Source organism: Gobius niger (assembly GCF_951799975.1).
Source record: "Gobius niger genome assembly, chromosome: 11".
Classification (NCBI taxonomy): domain Eukaryota; kingdom Metazoa; phylum Chordata; class Actinopteri; order Gobiiformes; family Gobiidae; genus Gobius; species Gobius niger.
The window spans coordinates 12,502,906-12,526,915 of NC_136862.1; the positions used below are offsets into that span (position 1 = coordinate 12,502,906).

At 40.9% G+C, this 24,010-nt stretch overlaps 1 protein-coding gene and 1 long non-coding RNA gene across 3 annotated transcripts in view; both read right to left on the reverse strand.

Moving 5' to 3' along the window:
• Positions 1 to 24,010, reverse strand: part of LOC306970034 — a 224,332-nt gene that overhangs the window by 9,264 nt on the left and 191,058 nt on the right. The window lies entirely within an intron of this gene.
• The window catches only part of spns2 (SPNS lysolipid transporter 2, sphingosine-1-phosphate), an 82,996-nt gene that overhangs the window by 6,937 nt on the left and 52,049 nt on the right, over positions 1 to 24,010 (reverse strand). For both annotated transcript variants that reach the window (XM_079565842.1, XM_079565843.1), the window contains exons 4-11: positions 22,546 to 22,697; positions 19,343 to 19,409; positions 15,859 to 16,001; positions 15,041 to 15,196; positions 13,538 to 13,727; positions 11,170 to 11,235; positions 9,780 to 9,878; positions 3,125 to 3,288 (exon numbers count right to left, since the gene is read on the reverse strand). In XM_079565842.1, the coding sequence (XP_079421968.1) occupies positions 3,125 to 3,288; positions 9,780 to 9,878; positions 11,170 to 11,235; positions 13,538 to 13,727; positions 15,041 to 15,196; positions 15,859 to 16,001; positions 19,343 to 19,409; positions 22,546 to 22,697 (1,037 nt within the window). The remainder of the gene's footprint in view (positions 1 to 3,124; positions 3,289 to 9,779; positions 9,879 to 11,169; positions 11,236 to 13,537; positions 13,728 to 15,040; positions 15,197 to 15,858; positions 16,002 to 19,342; positions 19,410 to 22,545; positions 22,698 to 24,010) is intronic.

Genomic DNA, 24,010 nt, shown 5'->3' on the forward strand with positions numbered 1-24,010 from the left:
TGTGAATGGAGGTCTAAAAATAGCCCGGTCGTGGAACAGCCCCGCTTGTTCCGAGTTGTAGCTGTTAGACGCGTTTATGGGTTTCTCTGAGCGGCGTTACATAAGAGCTGCTGTTGCTACTGTTCAATAACGCTGGTTTTCAGTGGGACGTTCTTTACTTTCTATTCCCATGTTTACTTTCAGCATTTTTAAAGTGCAAGTGACACATTAGACACAATCATAGTTAACACAATTATATTTAACATTTTGTTTGATTGTTCCCAGCTTTCTTTAGTTGGGTCATTTTTTCTGATGTTTGTAGTTTCACTTCCTTATTGGACAGGAAGCGACATAGAAGAAGGACAACAATTTCAAACTGTTGCCATGCCGACCATGTTAAGTCAATGGGAAATGAGTCAAACTGCTATCGAACTTTACCTTTATCTATGTCACTTCCTGTCAGCAGCTTAAAAATCCAAATAATAATAACTTTTCTGTCCAACATGTCTTCATTAAAATTGCTGCTTCACTGAAATAACTCTATTATTACAGATGTTGTTATCATTAAAAAGCATTAAAATCTGTCATATGCACTTTAAGCTTTGTGTTTGTATTAGGGCTGGGACTGGGAAAGATTTTAATGCGTTGAAATCTTAAACACAATCAATCGCATCTTCCACGATTTTACTCCATACAAGAACCTTTCTATTCGCGTGTTCCTGGTCAGCCTGCAAATCTGACTCACACGCGATGAAGGCGCTCATTTTTGCTTCAAAAATATCCTGATGGAACGATAGAAAAGACCACTGTTGTGTTCAGCAAATGTTTCTCTTAAAGGGACAATACAGAGTTAAAAAAAAATAAGAATTATGTATTTTTCTCCCCCTACAAGTTCCAGCCATCTCCCAATGTGTAGAATGAGCCCAGACATATTTACCACAACTGTCACTATAATCCTGCACTGTCACTCAAAAAGCTGTTAATTCGGGTCCAAATTGCCGTCGTGCACGAGCTTAATATAGAACCTGCAGTTACACGTATGACCTGAGGTGGCAGTATTGAGTATAAAATGGCCAACTTGCATCTAGTCCCTTCAAAGGCAATGTTTTATGCCCCTTTTGCTTCATTTATTTAATATACAATTAAAAACGTGCCACTATAATTACTGTTTAGTTACTGTTTAAAAGCTACACGTATGATCAGGAGTTCCTGAAACATTTGAAGCTGAATAGATATAAATACACTGCAATAATCTGTTTGTTGAATAGTTTAACAGAGTAACAACAATAAATGTATTAGTTGTTGAGATCATGTGTCTATCTATTTATTCAATAATTTAGTTGCAATTGAAAATGTTGTTTTGGATTTTTTTCGCAAAAAATTCAATCAATTACTTAAGTATCATTTTTAATAGAGTCCCACCACTAGTATGTATGTGTAAATTAAAATGAACATTAACATCAGCTGATATATTATTGATATTCCCTGAAACAAGACTGACTATGAACATATTCAAAGTTACATTCTTTTCTTTACTTTTTAAAAACTTTTTTTTCCTAACCCGTAATTACTTAGAACTGCATGTGTTTGCAAAGCAGAACTTCCCGCCTCCACAGCAGTTTCAAAGTTATGGCTTAGCGGTTGAGAACAGTTCAAGTGAACATGTGCCATTTGGCCGCACTGCGCCTTAATGTGGTCAGAAGGGCTTAACCACAACAGGCCATGACCCCATTATCTATTACCGCCGTTACTGAAACTTCTCTTCGCCATTGTTCTGCTTTTTCTCTTTTTATAGAGTCGTCCTCTGCAGAAACCACAGTGGGGTTACTGGTGTTGGCTCTAGATCTGATATTTTTCAGAAATGTTCTTAACAATGGGAATATTATAACTTGGAGGTAGTTTAAGCCAACATTTTTCAAAGTGATGTAGGGGCTTTCCCAGCAAAATGAGGTTGTCCCCCCATGTACGCTATTACTGCTAACATACTTAATCTTTTAGCTTTGGCGTGGGAAGTTTGCACTGAGCTGGTGAAGACAAGAGATTGTAGACAGACATCAGGCTGCCATCCCGCCTCAAACATCTTCAACAGGAAGGAAGCCATTTCTGAGAACGCTGGCACCAAGGGACCAGGTCAGCGTGATAAAAAATAGGAAGAAGTCATGTCTGGCCGTCTAAAAGAGGATGAGGGTGTTTGGGTTCGCCTTTTAAGGTCACGTCTGCTACTGTTCCTTATTTCCTTGTTTCATAGAGGAAAGTTTGAATGCATGAGGCATGAGGGTGGTAGAAGCGACAACTACTCAAGAGTATGCTTTAAGAAATTGATGGATAAAACAGCTTGTGTCAGCTCTGGGGCGGATTTAGCTGACGAGGAGTTTCTATTGGCTCCTGGGCCAGTCTCAGTCGTGCAGAGCTGGCATCATTGTTGGCACTGGTCAAGCGTACTATTCCACTTATACTTGTCAAAAGTGTTTGAGCAGCACTGACCACAACTTTATGAAACTTCACTCTTCTGTCCCTTCGTTGCTTGGGGGGCACAAAAGCCTCAATATGATAAACCTCTCACATGATGGAGCACTTGGAGTAAAGGACAGTGGCTTGGGGATCAAAAAATCGCCACAAAAATCACTGCAGATGAATTGTTTTGATGCTTTTTGAGAGTAAGCTTTAATGATCAATGCTTGAATCAAAAGAAAGCTCACCATGTCTTACTGTTACATAACAGGATCAAACTGCATTTTATTTTTTAGTATAAGTTGAAATTAATATTATATCTGGGTCATGGCTTTGTTTGCTTGAAAGTGGGTCCCAAAGCTGCACAGAAGAGGACAGGCTGTGTGTTGTTTGTGACTTATCTTTAAATATTTCACTGTCTTTCGTATAACAGAAGGGAATTTGTTGTGTTTTTTACTTGGGCAAGATTTTATGGCAGAAAACTTTTCATCTATACACAGGCTTTTGACCTCTCGTGGCTGGATTGCCCAAACTTTTTGATGAAATCTATTCCCGTCTCATGTTTGGCACTTAGGTCTTACTCATAAACTCACCACAGGGACATCCAAGGCCGCTATCAATTATTTAAAGAATGAATTACTAAATAATAGATGACATAATGATGAGTTAGTCCAACAATGTGCACGTCACTTACTGTTTCTCAGCTTTCTCCCTGTCGTCCAGGAAAAACAGCGCCGTGGCCAGGAAGAACATGCCCCCCAGGACGATGATGAAGGGGCAGAGCATGAGGGCATATCCCAGACTCAAGAACTTCCACAGGGTTGACGTGGCGTAGCTCTCCTGGAGGGAGTCGGAGATCTGAAACGCCAACACAACACACGCGATGACAAACGCGGCCAAACCAAAACCTCAGCTGACTCGAGACAAGGTTATTATAAAGTTGTCCCGTTGTGATTTGTTACTGAACCGTACAGCATACAAACAGCATGAGGTCATTTGGAAAGATGGCCGCTGAAATGCAGTCAGTTCAAACTTCAAGGTTACAATCAGTGGTAATTTTGTCGACTACGTAACGTTTTTGCGGATAATGTAAAATGAGTCTAAAACTAAATTAATAGTAGTTTATAAAGACTAAAACTCAAATGTGTGACTCATATGCCCATACGTTTTCATTGACTAATAAGCACTAAATAAAAAATGTACCCCTGCCTTTTAACCGAGTGCATTTTCTAATATTTTTCCTTGTGTTGCATTTTTTTGTAATTTTTATGTCGATTTTGTAATTTTTATGTATTTTTTTTGTGATTTAAAAAAAAAAGTTTGTATTTTTTTGTGTATTTTTTTTGTTATTTTTCGTCTCTTTTTTGTTGCCTTTGTGTCACTTTTTTTTAACTCTTTTTGTTGCCTTTCATCTTTGTTTTGTCTTTATTTTGACACAATTTTTCAAGAAGCTTTTAGATTTGGGTAATGCTGACCTGGAGAAAATTGTGCTCGGTTACGGTGGGAGTTAAGAGGTTAAAGAAGAGACCATTTTCACTGCCTGATATATTAAAGGTGCATTATGCAACTTTTTGTGGAATGTGTGCATTTGACCTTTCAGTGACCCAGCGTCTGCATGGGCGGATAACAAGGTGCCTTTACTTTATACATTTTAGGATTAGCCACTTTAAATAATATACACTTAACTAAAAGATTTTTAGATCTAGTCGACAAAATGTACATTAAATTTTATTTGACAAAAATGGAAACACAATGACTAAAACTAAATCAAAATTAACACTGACTGTAATTATTTGGGGCTGCATTTAGTAAATTACAAAGGATCCCATACAGTCAGCCTGTGGTTTCACTATGTGTAAAGCGTCTCAACCCAAACATGAACTGAAATGCTTTCAATCCTTGTATTGCAGGGCAGTAAATAACGAACGAGGTTAAAAAATGTGCACTGTGAGCTGAATCTCGATTTGGAAACATGAATCACATAAACCAGTAGATTGACTGCGCTGAAGAAAACAACAGCTGTCGTGTGACCCTTCCTGTATCCATCACTGTGCAATCACCATAAAACACATCACATCATGGCTGGGACCGGATGCTGTTTTGGGGTACAGCTTTTAGCAGATTAGACTAGTCTCAATCTACTGTATGTTGCTCGTAGTAGAGATGCATGTCTGGGAGTAAGTATGAGGAGCTATAGGTCACCCGGGCTGGAGAACATTGATTATATGTTGCGGTCAGCAAGATGCGCTTCTCTATGGGGAGAGCTTGAAATGTGCTGACAGGCAGATGTTACAGGGAAAGGCCCTTTAATTCACAAAGGCTCTTGTGGATGTACTAAAAACCGCCCATGTCTTGCACGCTAACAGTGAAAAAACGTTGTGTGTTGAGCTGTGTGTGGCCTAAGTAGCTGTGATTTTTATCCGAGAAAATTGCAGAAACGTTGGACAATGTAACGGTTCTAAAAATACGCAGCTGTACTTCAGATTGTCAAGCGCAGAGGCATTTCTGGGAAGACTGACAGAGATTGTCGTCCGCCACGCGCTGCTGTACTGCAAAAGTCCATTATGTGCTTCTCGGGGGATGCTTATGGGACAAGTGCCACACGTGTGTACGAGCGAGTGGAGGGCGCTCCGGGCTCAAGCAAATTCTCCTGGAAACAGTTCATGGACGGCATCGTATGAGCCATAAAACACTACTTTGGTTTGAAAAGAAACAAAGTAGTGTTGACTTTGCTCAATGACAGGACTTTTGCTTTTTAGCCGCGGTGAGATTATAAAGGCAATACTTAAATTTATAAACTAAAATCAGGACTAAACCGGGTCCACAGTGTCTAAAAAAGATCAACTTGGACCTAAACTGGTGTAAACTATGTCTAAACTACAGAAAAACCTAACCTAAATTACTAAAGCATTAAAGTGCATATGACAGGTTTCAATGCTTTTGATAATCTGACTTATTTAGATGGAATGACATCTGTTGCTTAATTATCATTTTATTTCAGTGAAGCAGCAATTTGAATGAAGAAATGTTAGGCAGAAACGTTATTTCAATTTGAATTTTTAAGCTGCTGACAGGAGGTTAGTGCTAGATTGTCTCCTCCGGAGGGACAGTCTGCTATGAACACGTGAGATATCATGACACAAATTAAGGTTAGGGCAAGGAAAATGGTTAACTTTAAGGTTAGGATATTAGAGTTAGTATTAGGTATTTATTTTTTATACAAACCAACAACAAAAAAAGCAGACCCTCCCTCACGAGCAGACAATCTAGCATTAACCCATAGAACAGGGGTAGGCAAGTTTGCATCATGGAGGGACGGTTTTCAACATTGCCAAAACACAAAGGGCCGAACCTCATCATTGTAGCCCAAAGGAAAGAACCATTTACTGCAAATGCCAATGTTTTACATTATGTATGACCTCGTGGGATGTCCTGTACGAAACCCCCCTAAAACTGACCCGCATTTATACTACTTTAGTACTTTCTTTAGCAGGTAATTTCTCAAAATCATCTTGGGGCCAGAGGTTCTGTGCTAGAGGGCTGAATTTGGCCCCCGGGCCTGACGTTGCCCACCCCTGCCATAGAAGAAGGTAAAATTCCATGGCAGTTTGACTCACTCATTTCCCATTGACTTAACATGGTTGGCACGGCAACAGTTTGAAATGGTTTACCTTCTTCTATGTCACTTCTTGTCGGTGTCCAATAAGTAAGTGAAACTATAAACCTCACAAAAATTGCCAAACTAAACAAAGCTGGGTACAATCTTTAGCAAAACCTTAAATATCATTGTGTTTTAGCAAAAATTCTGTCTAATGTGTCATATGCACTTTAAAAAAAATGGTAAAATAAATAATATATGGCCCTGTGTACATCCTGAAGAAGCCAAAGTACCAGAGTTTGAGAAACATTACACTACATTCGGATCACCACATAATTGATCTTTTTCTACAATTTTGCACCAATGCACTGATGCAGCAGAAAGGAGCTGCGCAACAACACACATTCATGTTTTTGGGAGTCCTAATGGTTATCACAAAACTCAGCATTTACCCCAGAACTAGTTGATCCCCAGATTGACTCCTAAGCGCTGTGTTTCGACTTTGCTCACGGGGGAAAAAACCTTTCCCAATGTGCACGGGTGACCGCCACAGCGCCTGTTTTGGGCGAACGTCACCAGAGCTTCATCGCGCTGCGGTGCCAAACCTCGCTTCAGGAACAGAGGCAGCAGAATGTGACGCACTCTGAGGTTTGTGGAGAAGTGAGAAAGTCCCGGGACATTTGGCGTGTGTCACTCGAGGGGGAGGCTGTCAGCCCGTGCAGAGGATCGGAGGCACTGAGGGGCAGGAGTTGAGTAATTCTGGCTGGCAGGCTGCGTGTTTGTATGCATCATCCTTGGAGGCAATATGATGAAACTTGTGTGCTCTTGAAATTTTGAAATGTTTTTTTTTTATCAGACATCGTAATAACAAGATAAATAGAGAGGTGTGAATATATATTTCTTGAGGCTTCTTCATGTGCTCTTGAAATGTTCACATACTCACTTACAAAGCCATACATTTTAGCAGTGTTGTAAAAAAAAAGCTCATTCATCTACTGCTTTGTCAATACGGTTCAGGAAGCTCGCCGTTTGTAAACTGACACTGTGGGATCGTTCAAACTTTTGAAGCGCTTGTCAATACATGAAGATCTCACAGTTTCTTTCATCTGGCGCTCACCACAATTTCCATTTAAGAAAAATACACACAGCCGTCCCCGCAGCTGTTGCGCTTGTCTGGCGGGCCGCACCAGAGGATCGGCGGATTCCCTAATCAAAAGTCTCCCACTGCCTTTGTGAGCTTGACCTCGGCACTAAGCCAAGGGCGATATAACACAATGCAAACAGACAGACTAAAGTCAGCCTATTATCTTGAGGCTGCACAATACAATAACCACAGATGTAAAAGTTTGGCTCGGCTACAGTTTGTGTGTGGGCTTTGATTCATAGACACAGACAAAAGTAGTTCAGTAAAGCAGTGCAGTGATTAGCCTACTTCCTTGGTCTCTCATGTATAAATATATGTACTGGGAAAGTTTTCTGCTGTATTTATGTAGCACTGTGGTACAAACATTGCATACATTTCGGATTATTGTAAAGTATTGCATTCATTTACAAATCCATCCGGTTTGTCACAGGTGCCCCATACCACACTCATCACTGGTGTCTATACTCCCTGGTGAAATGGTCTTCCCTCCTTATTCGCAGGCAAACTCATTGGTTGTTCTTCATTTACAAATCTTGAATTGGCTCTGTTAAACATCCATAACCCCAGACGCATGCTTTCTTCCAGTAGTTACATACAGTAAACTTCTCTGTTCCACACACATCCTTTGGTCAATTCTCATTTCAATTCTGTGCTTCTAACGACTGGAATCAATACAGCAATCTCTAAAACTTAATTCATCTGTGTCAATTGCATCTTTCAAAAACTAAATTTCTGTTTTTAATGTTTTTACTGTAGCCTTTTGTTAAAGCAGTACTAAATAACTCGTGCCCCTAGAGGCCATAAGAGCCACTGCAGGTGTCGTGGCATGTTGTGTTTTTTTCACTTAATAATTGTCGGTGAGAGCAAATACTACGCTGACAGAAAAGACAAAGCGACAGAGGGATATTGCACATTCACTTACACAATGGAGATTTTTTTTTTCACTCAAATTTGGCTGTAAATACTGTTTAAGTGGTGCTAGCCCGCACTTAGCTTTGCTTCGCGATTCTATTAACGTGTATTGGTGGCTCCTACCCGGTGGCAGCGAAGTTGCAAGTGTTGTTTTCTGGCCAGAGACACCAGGGGGAGATGAATGAAAGACCCCCCAATCGTCACAGTAACACTTATTACCCCCAGAGGGACTACGAAAAGGATTTATTAAGGTAAACAAGTTACTTAGTACTGCTTTAAATGTGCTTTATGCCCTGACTGTACTGCTTTCGATTGCAGCTTGGTCAGGTCGTCATTGTCAATGAGAATTGGTTCTCAATTGACATACCTGGTAAATAAAGAACAAAAAATCAGATGTAAGTATTCACACCCGATCTAACAACTGCAGACTCATTCCAGTACTGTCATAAAAGCTTTCATTTTTGGTAAATCCGATTATTTGCCCTGGATACAGAAAGGTTCAACCTTTATTAGAGTGGCATATGAGAAATAATGCCATATTTGACTCGAACATAGAGATAACTATCACAAAACCATTTCAACAAAGTGCGTCCTGTTAAATTTCAACTAAGCGAAATCTGAAGCTTTTAATCAAATTGTGTCAAAACAAGACTTCAACAATAGTAAATCAGAACCAAAGACTTGAATGAATTAGGAAAATCATGACTAAACCGAAATGTTTTCACACTTTAGAGTAAGCAACCAGATAGAAAACCTCAGTGACTTCGTAATACTATTGTGGCTTCACCTAACATTGAGATAACAATAATTCAATAATATATTTTGTAGTCCTCGTATAAGATAGTAATTTGAATGTATAAAACACGTATAAAAAGAAGGGCATGAATACTTCCAGGACCCACTGCATACTTATTAGGCATCTCACCTTCATTCTCAATACATAAATTAGCCATTCACTTGTGCTCTGTTCACTTGACTGTGTTCCCCCATAACGAACAAGTGAGTGCCACTTGGGGGGGGGGGGGGGGGGAGCACTGCGGCGTGGTGTTTACTGCGACCTTGACAGACCAAGTGCCCCCGCGAAGTGCCCCCCGCCTTCTCCAGACCAATCAAATACAGTAACACTGGCCCCTTTTGGGAACCGCAAGATTTACTAGAAGACGCTCTGACAGGCTGAAGACCGCTGGTGAAATCACGACTGTGTTCAGGCCGTACTCCGGGGAGCGCGGCTAAAAGCTCCACTTGTTCTGCTCTCCGCGCTGGCCCACTTAAAGCTCATTTGCCGTCTCAATGTGTCCTGTGTATATGAGGAACGGTGCGCTCAAAGATACTATATGTCCCGCCATGTATTATGTATGCACCAAGGTCTTATGTAATGAGTCTTACCAGAGAAGGCAGCAGGTTTAGGGGCAGGTAATCAAAAAAAGGTCTTGCATCTGACCATGAGCATTACAGAGCCAAAGACAAAAATAATGATTGAAAATAATGCATTGGTCTTATATAGAGCTTGTCCCAAAAGGATAAAAATAAGTAAACAATGAAAAAAAAAATCACATTATAGTCAATATCTTCTGAATTTATGCTTGTTTTTGAGTTCATTTTGACACGCAAACTACTTTCCATTTTTGTTTTGATGTAATGGAACAAACTCTATTACTGAACATTTCCCTCATATTGTGGGGCTCTAGTACTTACAAGTCCAATGAGGTACGGGCTCCCTGCGTCTCCCAGAAGATGAGAAGTGAACCCCTGGAAAGCCACCGCCGTCGATCGTCGCGTCGGGATGACTACAAACTGCACAGACACAAGAAAGAGAAATGTGAAAAATGCATGAGATCGGGTTCAGTAATTAGGTCAAGAGTTTCTCAGTCAGGTCGAAGGAATCTTCAATTATGTATTTGCTACTCATCGGGCTGTAACCCCTCAAGAGGTTTTTGTGCAGACTGAAAACGAGGCAGTAACCTTGTCTAGCACAGAATTAAAAGTAGATACAGCGCTTATGGTTTGCAGACAATTAATCAAGCAATCTACAGGGAGGCACAACCTTTTATACAAACATGCACCATCAGACGGATACAAAACGGCTGATTCGAGAAGAGCAACTCCTCCTCACTCCTTCCCGTTTACCAGAAATGACCACGTTCGAGGGGGAAATCATGGCGGATTTACAGACTCCTCCTCCCCAGCTCTGATGAAGCATGTTCCTAAAAAGGACATAAGGGCGGGATCTTCACTGTAGACTCTGCCCTTGTGTGACGTGTAGCTCACGCAGCTCCAATGCTAACAGTCCGGCCCTCATTAGTGCGAGATTTCTAAAATGTTTCTTACGAAAAAAGCCTGGTGTCTTTTATTGTAACTAACCCAGTGTTATCACAGGAGGAATATCTAGCTGCATCAAGTTCCCAAAAAATAGGCACCACACTCTAAAGTTGTTTTTAACGTGTCTTAAGTGCAATGCTTTCCAATGGGAAACTAGCGGCTATATGGATGTACTACAGCAAAGGCGGCCTCTAGCGTTGTTGTCACAAAGCAGAGCAGCTAGCGGCCATTGATTTGTACACAGTCCTGTCGGATTCTCCCACCTTGAGGAGACACTACCCTAGTGCTGAGAGCGGCTCGGGCAAATTAACTCCTCCTGAAACCCCATGCGCCCCACCATTTGTTCATGCTCCTCTTTTCGGGGACGTTTATAGAAAACAGCACCGTTTATATCACCATGTCTGTCAAGAACTTTGCTCATTTCTTCAGTTGAGATGGTGCCTCCGCGCTACTCTCTTCCCCCTCACTCCACTTGTGTGAGCAGCAGACGTTCCCCATTTGTTCATATGCAAAACACCAAGTATCATGGGTGTTTTGATATGTATGGAGAGGAGAATAGCATTCTACAAAAGCCTCAGATAAACCGTGTGCACACAGTTTGTAAAAGGCTCTAGTGACCCAAACTTGCATATATAGAAAAAAATCACAATAATGGACACATATGAAAACAATCCAGTCTTATTATGTCCACTCATAACTTAAACTTGATACATATAGTCTTTTGCATCACAGGAATTTCCAGCGGCTGTAGAGCTTTATGACGTACCATTAAAATGTCAGCAGTGATGGCCCAGTTCAGAAACAGCAGTGTCTCTCCGATGAAGATGCAAACCTATGGAACAAAACACAGCCTTCTAATCAAAACAGTCATTTTACAAATTAACAAAAGACTCATAAAGGATCAAATAACATCATCCAAATGAGGGGTTTGTTTCCGGGATCTTGCCGCTGTGTGTAAATTTGTTGCTGTCTAAAAGAGCTTTGGTTAGTGCGGTTCCGAAACATGTCATTATGTTGTGGCCCAATTATACATAGACACACAGGGCTTTCATTTTGGTTCGGTTAAGTATTTGGCCGACTGCATGATAAGGGGAGTCTGGTGAAACGTATAAACATAGAAATTTGTGGAAGTTTTTTTTTTTTTGCATATATGCTTAGGTGGAGCACAAATATAATCTTTAAATAACAGTGTGAAATTGAAGCGTGTATGTTTTCTCGATGCAGTACTGTATATGGAGCGTCAGCAGCTGGTGTAACTTAAAAACATATGGGCCTCGCTTACCGTGGAATCTCATATATCTGAATTGACTGGTTTAATCTGGCACGGTTGAACGGCTGGGCGAAGAGTGCTTCCTACCGGGGAATTACCCTTTGGTCAGGCTACAGTATGGACTTTAAGATGATTTATAGCTGGTCTTTTGCAGATTATCCGATTGTCTTGTCAAATCGATCAATTGGGCAGAACTGGCCGCGTCACGTCTTACTGCGATTTTACGCATCTGTCAGTGGTTCGGCTGTGAAAGCGCAGATCACTGTACCTTATGTTTTAATATTTGAGCAGGAATGTTGTTTATATCATGGTAAGTGAGATTCTAATGCTAATTTTATTCTAATGCATTATTTTCGTATAACCACAGTTAGTCCGGCTACAATTATATCACGTTCTATATCACTCCACTGCAGCTGTTTCCATAGCACCGACGAACAATTGAGCTGGAACTAGTTTCAGGTAAAACTGCGAAAAAAGTGAAATAACTCCTGCCCAGGACTTAAAAAAAACAACAAAACACAGGCCCGAATTCAAAGTTTCAGTTTGCGGGACCATGGTATAAGCAAATACCTGAACCGAGCACATTTTCTCCAGTTTGGCATTACTCAAATTTAAAGTTCCTTGAAGTGTCAAAATGAGACGAAAACGTGATGAAAATGTGTGACAAAAGTGTGGCAAAAATGTGATGAAAACCCAACAAAAACGGCAAAAAGAGCAGCCGAAAAGTGATGCAAAAGTGGCAAAAAACGACGAAAATGTGGCTAAAATGTGACAAAAAAACAAAAAACAGCTGGAAAAAAATGTCAAAAAAGTGACATCAACGCAAGAAAAAAGCTCCATTTAGATGATTTTTGTAGGTCTTAGCGTTCAAATGAGGCGTTAAACGTGCCTATAAGCTGTGACCTGATAGATTTGGGTAAAGCTGAACTGGAGAAAATACACTCGGTTAAGGCGTTGTAGTGTTCTTGACTCCGCATCGTGCATTAAAACTGTATAACGCACGGCTCCTCCTTGTTTAATCTTTACATATTAGGATCCCATGGAAACCCCTTTTCATACCAGAGTTTAATCTACTAACTAACCACTAACACTTTTGAAACTGCACTAACAAATCCACTCATTTGTACAAAGACTCGGACTAATTTGAACACGTGCTGTATTTCAAAAATCCCCTCACATTATACATACACCACACGGATCCAAAACTTTGAGGCCTGTTGCTTGGTTGAAAATGGGTTGATTTGGCTCCGTGGTCTCATTTCGTGATAAGAGCGTGAAATCTACACTTCGGGTCCATTTACACCATTGTTCTAAAGCTGCGAATAACACGTGCCACCCTTTTCCTGCTTTCAAATTCTTCTACAGTGTGCCAGCTATTTTGCTTGGAAAATCACAGCATTATAGACAATCTACTGGCACCTGGCTGCGACTCTAAACATGCAGTTAAGGCTAAGAAATGCCAGGAAACACCCACTAATTGACTACCCCATGAATTACAATGACTCGTTTCAGACGAAATATTTCTAAATGTTTTTCTCATGGACTTTTTGGACTCTGGAGCAGTGGTTCTCACCCTCAAAGACATAAATGAAATGAATAACTCAAAAAGTACAAGAGATAAGAAGAAGGTTTGGAAACACTGATTTAGAAGGTCAACTCTCTGTCTATATTAGTTTTTCATAAGATCTTGATTTGGTCTTGGTGAAATCCTGGTAAGCCAATATATTTTATGCAGAGGTAAGTTTGAGAACCACAGCTCTAGAGACTTGACCATCCTCTCTTGGCCATAAACAAGTCCTCGCTATCTGCTCACGCCTCTTCCTTCCTGCTCATGCCGAACGCTGGAGAGGAAATGGCCCCTTACGTAAGCTCCGATGATGCTCTTTTTGGCCACGACGAAGATGAGGCAGATGAAGATGGCCGACCCGAGCATGCTCACGGCGCACACCAAGGGGTCGGCTCGCTCCGTCTTCTGGCGACACAGACGAGTGGTGGCCGCCCCGATCACCACGCCCAGCAGCCCAGTGACGCAGGTGATGGCCCCGAAGATCATGCTGCGACAGAGGAGCGGTGGAAAAAGCTGTCAGATCACTCACATCAGGGATTACAGCAAATGGTGCAGTGTTAACATCAGCATAATACAGACTTGTTTGCTTCTTCTAGACAATGGGGATGAGGTGGAAACATACACAGACTTGTACATAACTAACATGGCTTTGTTAATGGGGGGCAGCAAGTAGTACGAGGTAGAGATGCACTCATCCACCTTTTTTGCTTCCCATACTGATACTGGGGGTATAAGTATCTGCTGATATCCAATATTAACCAATACCAAGAGACTTTCTTAAAAGTGGCTTTCTCTGTGTGAAACAGTGAATGGTCCTTTTATATTCATTGTGAGATCAATAAAGTATTTTCTTGTCATAATGTTACAGATCCATTATCAATTATATCTATTAATAAACAAATGGAAAAACAATTAACAAGAATTACTGGATTTTGACACTATCTTTAAGACAGGTTATTTTACATTAACAGCTCAAAGTGAAGTGATCTGATCATTACAACTTGTGCATTATAAATATCTCATTTCAGTTATTCTTTATCAGCATTTCATAAACTAAAATACAATCTCTGGGCAACCAGCAGTGGCCGATTTAATTTTATTAGGCCACATTAGGTATTTCTATCACAGTTTCTAACCCAGCCTTGATTAGTTGCCGTTAGCATTAGCATGCTCCCGCTAGCTTTAGCATGTTGTTGCTAGCCACGGCATTTCAAAAATATGTTTGCGGAGGTTAAAACTAAATATATATTCACTAATATTTAGTCAGTGAAAGTTGTGTTTTTAAAGCGGTGAGAGCCAAAACAGGATCGGATATTTGTTGCCGATACCCGATGTTGTATTTTTTTCCAATATCGGCTCCGATATCCAATACCAGTATCGAATCGGTGCATACCAAGTACGAGCTGTCACGATGATTACTGTATTGACTTATCGTTCAATAAATGACAGATGAAAGCTCAATATTTATCCCCTGTACATTTATCCGCCCCCTCCCCTCCTATTTTTCTGAAGTAAGATGTGTTTTATTGTATGTTATGTTTATTGTGAGACTTTTCAAACAAAGCTTTATGTTTTTTTAAGCTTTAGAATTAGTTTCTGTTGCATTAAAAACCCTTCAATAATAAAGTTATTGAAGGGCTCAATATATCCTTGTTGTTATAGTGACAGGCCGAGGCATTTGATATTCTTCACAAATCATGTCGCTCTACAAGGGACATAGCACATCTACTGTATACATACAACTGTACATGAAATGAATGATTGGGTTTGTGAGTCTTCGTGACGTCTCCGGCCGCTCACCTGTCTGTGCTGTTGCAGATCTGGCTCTTTCCACACGGCACCGCTGTCTTCTGAACCTCCTGGGCTCTGGTCAGGTACAAGGGAATCCACATACCGAAAGCACCTGTGGCGAAGGACACTGCCGCCGACGCGAGGGAGGAAAACACATAGCTCCGGCTGTGGACAGACAAAATCAAAACATCTGATTATCTCATCCAGCAAAAACAAACAAACTATGATTATCTTTAACCATCGCTTGTTTATGTCTGGGTTTAAAAACAGCCTAAGATAAGAACAAAAAATATATCTATTTTAGTTACATTGAGATTATTATCACAAAGGCATTTTAATGTATTGCTGTTGACAGTACTCACTAAGGGCATTATTTACGAAGCGTTTTCACTTACAGATAAAGTAGTGTGTGCAAAAAGCAGGTGCAGTTGATATTTTTGTCTCTCTTAAACGACCACAGCATAAACTCATTAACATATCAGATTTGCACCACTAACAATATAATCGGTCTCTAATGATAAATCATATGCAGCACGTCATGATGGCATGTGCTTAGTAAATCATCACATTAACATGGACCAAACAAACAAACAAACAGAGATTCTGCATTGAAAATATTTTATAATATCGAAGCATTGCCACAACGAAGATGTCCATAATACACTGCTTTAAAATGACCATGTTCTCAATAGCCTTTCTATTATCTCCCTGTGTATTCTATTGATTCACATAATGAGAGGAAAAACCTTTACATCCCAGGACACTTTTAGCCCCACATTCTGACACTTTTAGATCTGTGGACATGAGCGGTGCTGACAGGGCCTTACTTCTTCGCGAGCGCCTTCATGTCACAGCACCAGGAGGTCCGGGTTCTGATGCGGCCCCCCATCTGGTCAGCGCAGCCTCGCTTCGGCTCCGGGACGAACACGAGGATCAGCGTTCCCGCCGTGATCCCCAGCATCGGAGAAACCTACAACCGCACACACACACACATGCATAAAACTTCTCAGCTTCTCACAGCCGTTCAATGGGAGCGGTTTGTCGAATACAGGACAAAGGAGTGTGTGTCTACAAGCTCTGTGGGGAGACACTGTTTGCTGTTACGCCTGACATCCTATACAGGCCCTCTGCAACCAAGTACATGCCCTTTGCTTTCTCTGTGTCTGCGCTGTCAGTAGAAATGCTATTATTCCCTCTATACCCTGATATGTTGCATGTTTTAGCGTGTGATTTGAGGCGGGGGAGGGACACAAAAGCAGAGTGGGGGAGAATGTGCTCACAAATGTAAAATAATTTCATCCGTCACAGGACATTTGTCATAGGATAATACGCAGTTCATGCACAGAATCATTGATATGCATGAACTTATGGTCTCTCATTATAGGAGGATTTCTGCGGTGGATGTGGCTTGTGTTGGGGATGATAAAGCTCTTGGCTGGGTGCATTGTGTTGCGTGGTGTGGGCTCAATATACACCTTCAGTGATTAATTGTTTTCCCATTCTCCATACGCAAGCACTGAGCGTAATTGGATGAAATCAAAGGGAGGAGAAGAAAAAAAAAACGCATCAGTATGTGTGGCTTCTGAGATACGCAGAAGAATACAATTTCCATTTACGCAACGAGAACCTTTACATTTATGGAACGGACACTTCCACTGTTGCATGACTCTTGACCTCGACTCTCTCCGTGCCCATAAAACACTTCCTGTGCGGACGCTTTCCAATAAACCCAAATTAGTAAGTGCCCACCCTTGCCCCTTATTCCTATGCATGACCTTGTTTATCCAAAATGTATCTTTGAATAAAAAAACAGGCAAGTCTGGAGGGACAGAGGGGTCAAAAACACGCGGAAGCTTCCTAGTGTTATTTCCTCAAAGCAGGATGTGTCCCGAAGAAGCCGTTTCAAGTCTGAGGATGTGTTTTCCCCTTGGCATGCCACAACGGTGATTAATATGCTGTGAGATTGTTTTATAGGAATGTCACTGTGGCTGGAACAAAGTGCTCCACGTTTTGTGTTCGAAATCGACTTCCCGTTTCCTGAAGATTGGCGTGCCCGCTCTCCACGCACGGAAATCTCCTCCAACTCGAGCCGACGTCACTCCGTTCATGGCTACTGCTGTCGGGTTGCAATTTGTTCAGAACATTTTATAAGCCTGACCCCGGCGAGCTCCTGCAGAGATGCCTCTTTCACTGGACCGCCACATTACAGCTGGTATTCCTTATAGAGCTGCTCGCTGCAAAATGTTTTGTCTCCTACTCAGCAGAGTCCCAATAAAATGTGCCAGTGACATCAGTGATTTATGTGTCTTATTACACCCAAGATATGCGACGAAATGTGCAAATGTACCACAGAAAATGAAATCTGTGTAATTTTAATCAATGGTACAGGGAATCTTTGTGTTTAATTATACACAGACTGGCTGTTAATGCCTCATTACTGGGAAACAATGGCACATAATCACTTTTAATCATAATCATACTCCTATATAAGCAAATCTCCATTATATTCAAGGAAGCCTATTATACACTCTCTTCAATCCATATTTAATAATTCATTTCATAATGCTAATGAAGCTTGGTTGGGCATTTGGGCACTAGGTAAACTAATAACAATGGGCCTCATTCACGACACATTCTTACGCACAAATTTGTTCTTAACGCTTTCTTAACAAGGTTTTTGGCATTCACAAAACTTGTTCTTAGATGAAAACGTTCCTATGTAAGAACAAATCCTGAGAACAGTCAGGAGGTCTTCAAAAAGTCTCCAGTTCTGTTCATGATCTGCTCTGAGTCATACATATTTGTACATATTAAATAATCCATCCATCCATTTTGTTCCACTTTTCCATTGCCGGGTCATGGGGGCAACTGTTGGAGCTGCCCAAATCCTATTGCATCTGCCCCTTATGGCTCCTCCTTCATTTGGGTCCACGGGAGGACAGCCTCATGGTTCTAACCAGGCCTGTTGGTCTCTCATAAGGGGCTTCTGAGCCGGTCTTAGTCTGACCTGTCACCTAGGACCTGTTTGCCATGGGAGACCCTACCAGGGGCACGAAGCCCCCGACAACAGAGCTCCCAGGATAATTCAGGTGCTCAAACCCCACCACCACTTTGAGGTGGAGATGGAGATGATGACGGTTCCAGAAGAAGAATATTAAATCATGTATTAATTAATTCCAGAACATAAATGTACTGTAACTATAATCAATTACAGATTCCTTGTTTATTCAGAAATAATCTGGTGATATCATCTTTCTCTACTTTTATTAATGGCATGTAAAGGATAAATGTATTACAGCTAAAACTTTTGAATGCCACTGTTCATGAGCTGCATTAAATGCGCTGCGTTAACGTTATTTGATGAGGACAAACGTCAGCCTCGATCTTATAGCCTTGTGTTTACAGAGGCGCGCGCTCTACTCATTGAGCTACGCGGGTCACTGCTGAGAATGAAATTAAACCCTTTCGTGATGCACTGGTTATATCTACTTAAACATTTTGTAATGAGAGCAAAGTCGCATGCCCAAAGATTTAGGATGGTTATTAGTTTGGATTTGTGTTTTGTCATTCATCTCCTCCTCTGGCTGCCTGTAGCGTAAGGCACTTTTTGTCCTTAACTGGTGAGTGATAGGCTAATTAGCATTATGTCACCGTGACTTATGTTAATTAGTCCTCACATGCATGTGCTTCCAAGCTGGGATTCACCAACTTCAGAACACAGGTGCGAAGTATTTTCTCTAGTTAAGAATGTTTCATGAATCTGGTGCAGTTTCCTGACACTACTTTCGCAAGTACAGATTTTAAGACGTTTCTTAAGGGAGAATTTTAATGGCATGTGTGCAACCTATGAAGTATACGGTGACTAAACACACCGGAGAGTGAATGTCTTAGGAGTGAACGAGTTAACATTATGGGAATTTAATGGCAGCTTGTTATTTTCACATGTGTCGACACCTTCAGCTCACTCCTGTAGGTGTTAAATGAGATAACGGCGTTTTCCCGCGACTACAGGAACAAGATGGCGTGGCACTTTAGTTTAAAGTCATTTTCGTTGCAGAATCTAAACCGAGATGATGCTGAGAGATGATGATCGTTTGCTCGTGTGCGTAAGAGTCTCGGCCTTGACTTCTCCCTCGTGTCACTTCCGCGCAGTGTCATGAAGCACGACCATGTGCCGCGCCCCTGGCCTTCCCTGCCCTCGCCGTGCCCTCTGACCACATATCTATGACAGCATCAGCATCACACCCCCCCCAGGAGGCCCCCGTCTTATGTTTATGGATTTTATGAAGCTGATGATAATGACTGTCTTACCCGCAGCGCCCAGTGCCAGTCTCCCGCTGCCACCTTCGCACTCGAGCCCAGGATGTAGCCCAGACCGCTGCAACGAGAACGAAAAGTACAGTTTAACAAACATGGGGTTATACAAAGCTGTTTCCAGACTGAAGCATGAAATAAAGTTACATTCTCAGGATACAGTAGAAGGGTGAGACATTTTGTAAGACAAGATATTGTCTAAGATTGACAAGATATCAAGCAAACTACACACAGACCACACCACAAAAATCAGCAAATCAACATGACTTGTTGTTGGGAATTGGGATTACTCCATAAAAGTAATCCAGCCACTGATTACTGATTCCTCCTTCTAAAAGTAATCTCGTCGTTGATTATATTATTTCAAAAGGTATCTGAAACTAATAACTAGCTGCTAAAGGTTTAAAAAATCAAGCCAGAATGTTTAGATCTTCCCCACTTAGTTTTACGCAGTTGAAAAACACAGAGCTGATAATGGACCTCAATATTCTTTGCTGTAGACGAGATAAACGCCAAATAATGTCTGTTACTACTAGACTTTGTAGTTTCTGATTCAATGAGTATACGTTTGCTAAGTGTGACGTCATGACTTCTGCTTCTGGGTACTAGCAGACGGGCAAATATGCAAGAAAAAAACATAAAAAACAGTTAAAAACAACCATCAATATTTCTGAAACTCAACAGAGAGTTACTGAACCTACTTGTTTCTCAGACTCATTAGCCAAAAATGCCGCACCAACTGCTAAAAAAGTAATATTTACTAAAGTCACTACTTCCGGGGTTAGCGTGGCTGCTGCAGCGTTAGCATTTATCTCCGCTAACCCGGATGTAGCAATTTTGATAAATATTACTTTTATAGCAGTAGGTACAGCAATTTTGGCTAATGGGCCTGATAAATAAGTATGTTCAGTAACTCTCTGTTGAGTTTCAGAAATATTGATTGTGGTATTAAAGAGTTTTTTGTAGTTTCTCGCACATCTGTGGACCCGGACGTCACCACTTAACAAACCTATAGGTAAATGACGATAACAACAATAAGACCACTGCAGTCAAGGACAGATGATACAATTTTTCATCATTCTGTAACATGTGTACCTTTGTTTTTCTATTTAAATTCCTTTTTTTTTTTTTTTTACTTTTAATCATTTATATTCTATTATGTAGCATTCTCATAAAAAAAGAAAGAAATGTTTAGAATATTTTCTACTGATAACAATTTGACACAGAATAGAAAATTAAGAGACCAAAACATGAGAGTTGATTTTGTTCTAACTTTATCATAATAACATAGGGATAAGAAGAAGGGCATGAGCACATCCTGAACCCACTGCATGTCGTGCCGTAGTATATTAAGTGCATGATTCAGACTTGACTTATCCTTGTCTGTCACTCTCCCGTTTATCCTTCGCCTACACGCCACACATCCTGTTTGCTGTCTCATTACCGTCGCGCTGAGAGCTTGTCCACTCGACATGCAGGCCTTATGACGGGACTGCTGATCAAAGCACCGGCATCCGACTTTGTTTTGATGCTAAAAACAATCTTTCCCCGAGTGCAAAAAGACAGCTCTTTATCTGATGTAGTTATCATAGCAGGAGGTTTTCAGGTGACAGTGCAAATTTGAATTAAAATGCTGTTCAACAAGCCGCAAGGTGAGGATCAGATAAGATAGATGATCCCTCGTGTTGTGATTCGCTTAGCTGCCGAATAATAACCGTTTTGAAAGGATTACGCGAAGAGGCTCTTAGTCCTTGCTGTTACAACAAAAGAGGCATAAGTGAGTGCAAAAGCCAGTTAAGAGCAATTTTAATTTCAATAAACTTTTAAAATTGGAGAGAATTTGTTTGCACCTCTATCTATCTATCTATCTATCTATCTATCTATCTATCTATCTATCTATCTATCTATCTATCTATCTATCTATAAAAAGTGCCAGTATCAAAAGAGTTACACGACTGGTAAAGGAAAAGATTCACACAATTGTAATAAAAAAAGAAACAAAAAAGAAACATACAGTAACTACTTGTACCAGCTCAAATAAATGATACATATTTCTTTTTTTTTTTATGGAATCATGAACATGACCTTTCTGTTTTATTATTGTAGATAATGAATACACCAAGTAAAGTAATAGTTTTGAAACAATTGAAAGGTACCCTGCCCTAATAATAGCAATCAACATCCAGGCAGTACATTTATCTGTGTGCTTTCCAGTATATCATGGTCCAATTCTTGAATAAATCCATCTCCTTCCAACACCTCAACCCTTTTTATCCTTTTCCATCTGCACTCGCTTTAAATAGTTTTGGTTGGCCTTGGGTAGGAAGATCAGCAAGATTTGTGGCTTCCTAGAATTCTCCAAACCAGGTTTTGGCCCGGAGTGGTGCATTTTTAATATGAATAGCAGATAGCTGATTAATGAGTGATGTTGTTAAGGAAATTTCTCTTATCAGTTTGCTTCAAACATGTTGCACAACGCACACTTTTGTAAAAGAAATGATGGAAATGAGCCGTAGGAGTAAGTTCCCTTGAAATAACAGGTAACGGATCCAGACAGCCTGGCTAACAGCTTATCGCCTCGCACCAGGGCGCGCTTGGAAACCTCAGCTACAACAATAAAGAAATCAAATGCCTTAGTCAACTTGTCACTGCGGCAGAATTATGGGAAGAAAAATCAAGAGAGCGGAGGGAACCCCATTTCCTTCGAAGCCTTCCTAATTTGCTGGGCGACTTCCTTGAAATGGTCATAACAGTCTGACACAAACAAACTAGAGACGGATGCGGCACTTAGGCAGAGGCCCACTCCTTTGCCTCCTATTGTCATTTGTCGCCGGGCAGTTTACCAAAAGCCTATTACGCTCTACAATGCTTCTAACTCATATGAAGACTTACTTTTTAAATCTACATTGTATAGTGTTAGCAAACTGCACTTGTCGTTGTACAGTATTGTTTAATCTTTGCTGCAACTGAGCCAGACGTCGTTAACCACTCCATAGTAGCATAATAAACCCAGAGAGGCTCCTCCAAACCGCATCCACCAGCTCATCTTTTATTACAGACTTCGTTTTCTCCCTGTGGCCCGTTTTATGACCGACTGAGCTGAAGATTGCGTTATTATCTGCAAATGGGTTGGAAAAGACCCAAGATCTGAAGTCCCGAGTACTGCATTATAGACTTTCGCGCTCGCTCTCTGCTCTTACCTCCCCAGAGGAATGGCCAGGTAGAACACGGACAGCATCATGGTGCGGCTGTTGTTGGTGAACAGGTCTCCGATGATTGTGGGCGAGATGGAGGAGTAGCTGGACTCGCCGATGCCCACCAATCCCCTGGACAGCACGAACAGCCAGTAATGCTGCGGGGAAGGAAAACAAACTTGACGTCAAAACGGGTAAACTTTAAATTTCTAGAACTCCATAAAGCTGTGCAATGAATACGGAGTGAAGAGTTTGGTTTCTATAGTGAAATACACATGTTTTAACACTTTTAATGCAGACTGATTCTTTTACTGTATCGGATTTGCTCATGTACTTGATGCACGCTGCTTTTATTTATCTGCTCATGCTAATTCCTTCATAGAAAGTGACCTGAGGTGTGATATTCTCGTGACACCATTCCTCAACTCATGTCCCACTGAGAGCATTAGGCCGGTCACGATATCAGATTTGAAGTTCAATATACTGAGGCAGGAAAATATCGCAATAAACAATATTATCGCCTCTAAAGATACGCGATACCGTCAACTCTAAAGCATAAAAATGGCAGTAAACCTTCTCAAAGTGCTTAATCATATCCTAACTTACAACACAAGCTGAAATGCACATACAATATGATGTAACCCAATTTGCTTCAGGTAAAAATCATGTCTTACAAAGAAAAGAGTGGAAAAATGCTAAAAAACAATGTGCAGATGATAACTATAGAGCACAAAAATGTATCGTTTATCTGTAATTTATTGAAACATTAGTCGGTATACTGTAGTAATTACTAAATGTCCTTCCCAGTCAAAGATCGAAAGGACCGAACCACTAGGGTTGTCACAATAATTACTATATCGACGTATCGTTCAATAAATGACGGATAAACGATACATTTTTGTGCTCAGTATTTATCATCTGTACATTAATTCTTTGTACAGCTTGGATTTTTGTTTATTGCGGCTTGTGTGGGGTTTAAGCATATGATTAAGCTTAGACTATGCTTAAGATGACTAAGCTTAGACTATGCTTAAGAGTTGAAAGCATCTTGTATCATTAGAGTCAATAAAATCGTTTAGCGCGATTTTTTTCCTGCCGCGATATATCGAACTTCACATTTTTCTATTGCGACATGCCTGCAGAGCGCTATGCCCCCGTGCCTCTAAATATGCCCTTTCAAGGCTGTTTCAATAAGCTCAAATGAATGTAAATCTGATGTTATTGGGCCAAATAATGAGACAAAGGCCTTTACTCCAGGCTTACGGGGCTAACGTTGTGCTAAGTGCAGTAAGTAATGCTGTAAAAGGCCATAAAACAAAGGAGCAGGCTCGCAGCTGGGAGCACCTGTGTAGGCAGCTGGATTGTTAACTGTTTCCACGGCAACGACTTTACTACTTGCTGACTCCGGAGTCTGCACGTGAAGCTGCGAAGACGCACACCGAATCTCTCACACACACGAAGCCAATGCGAA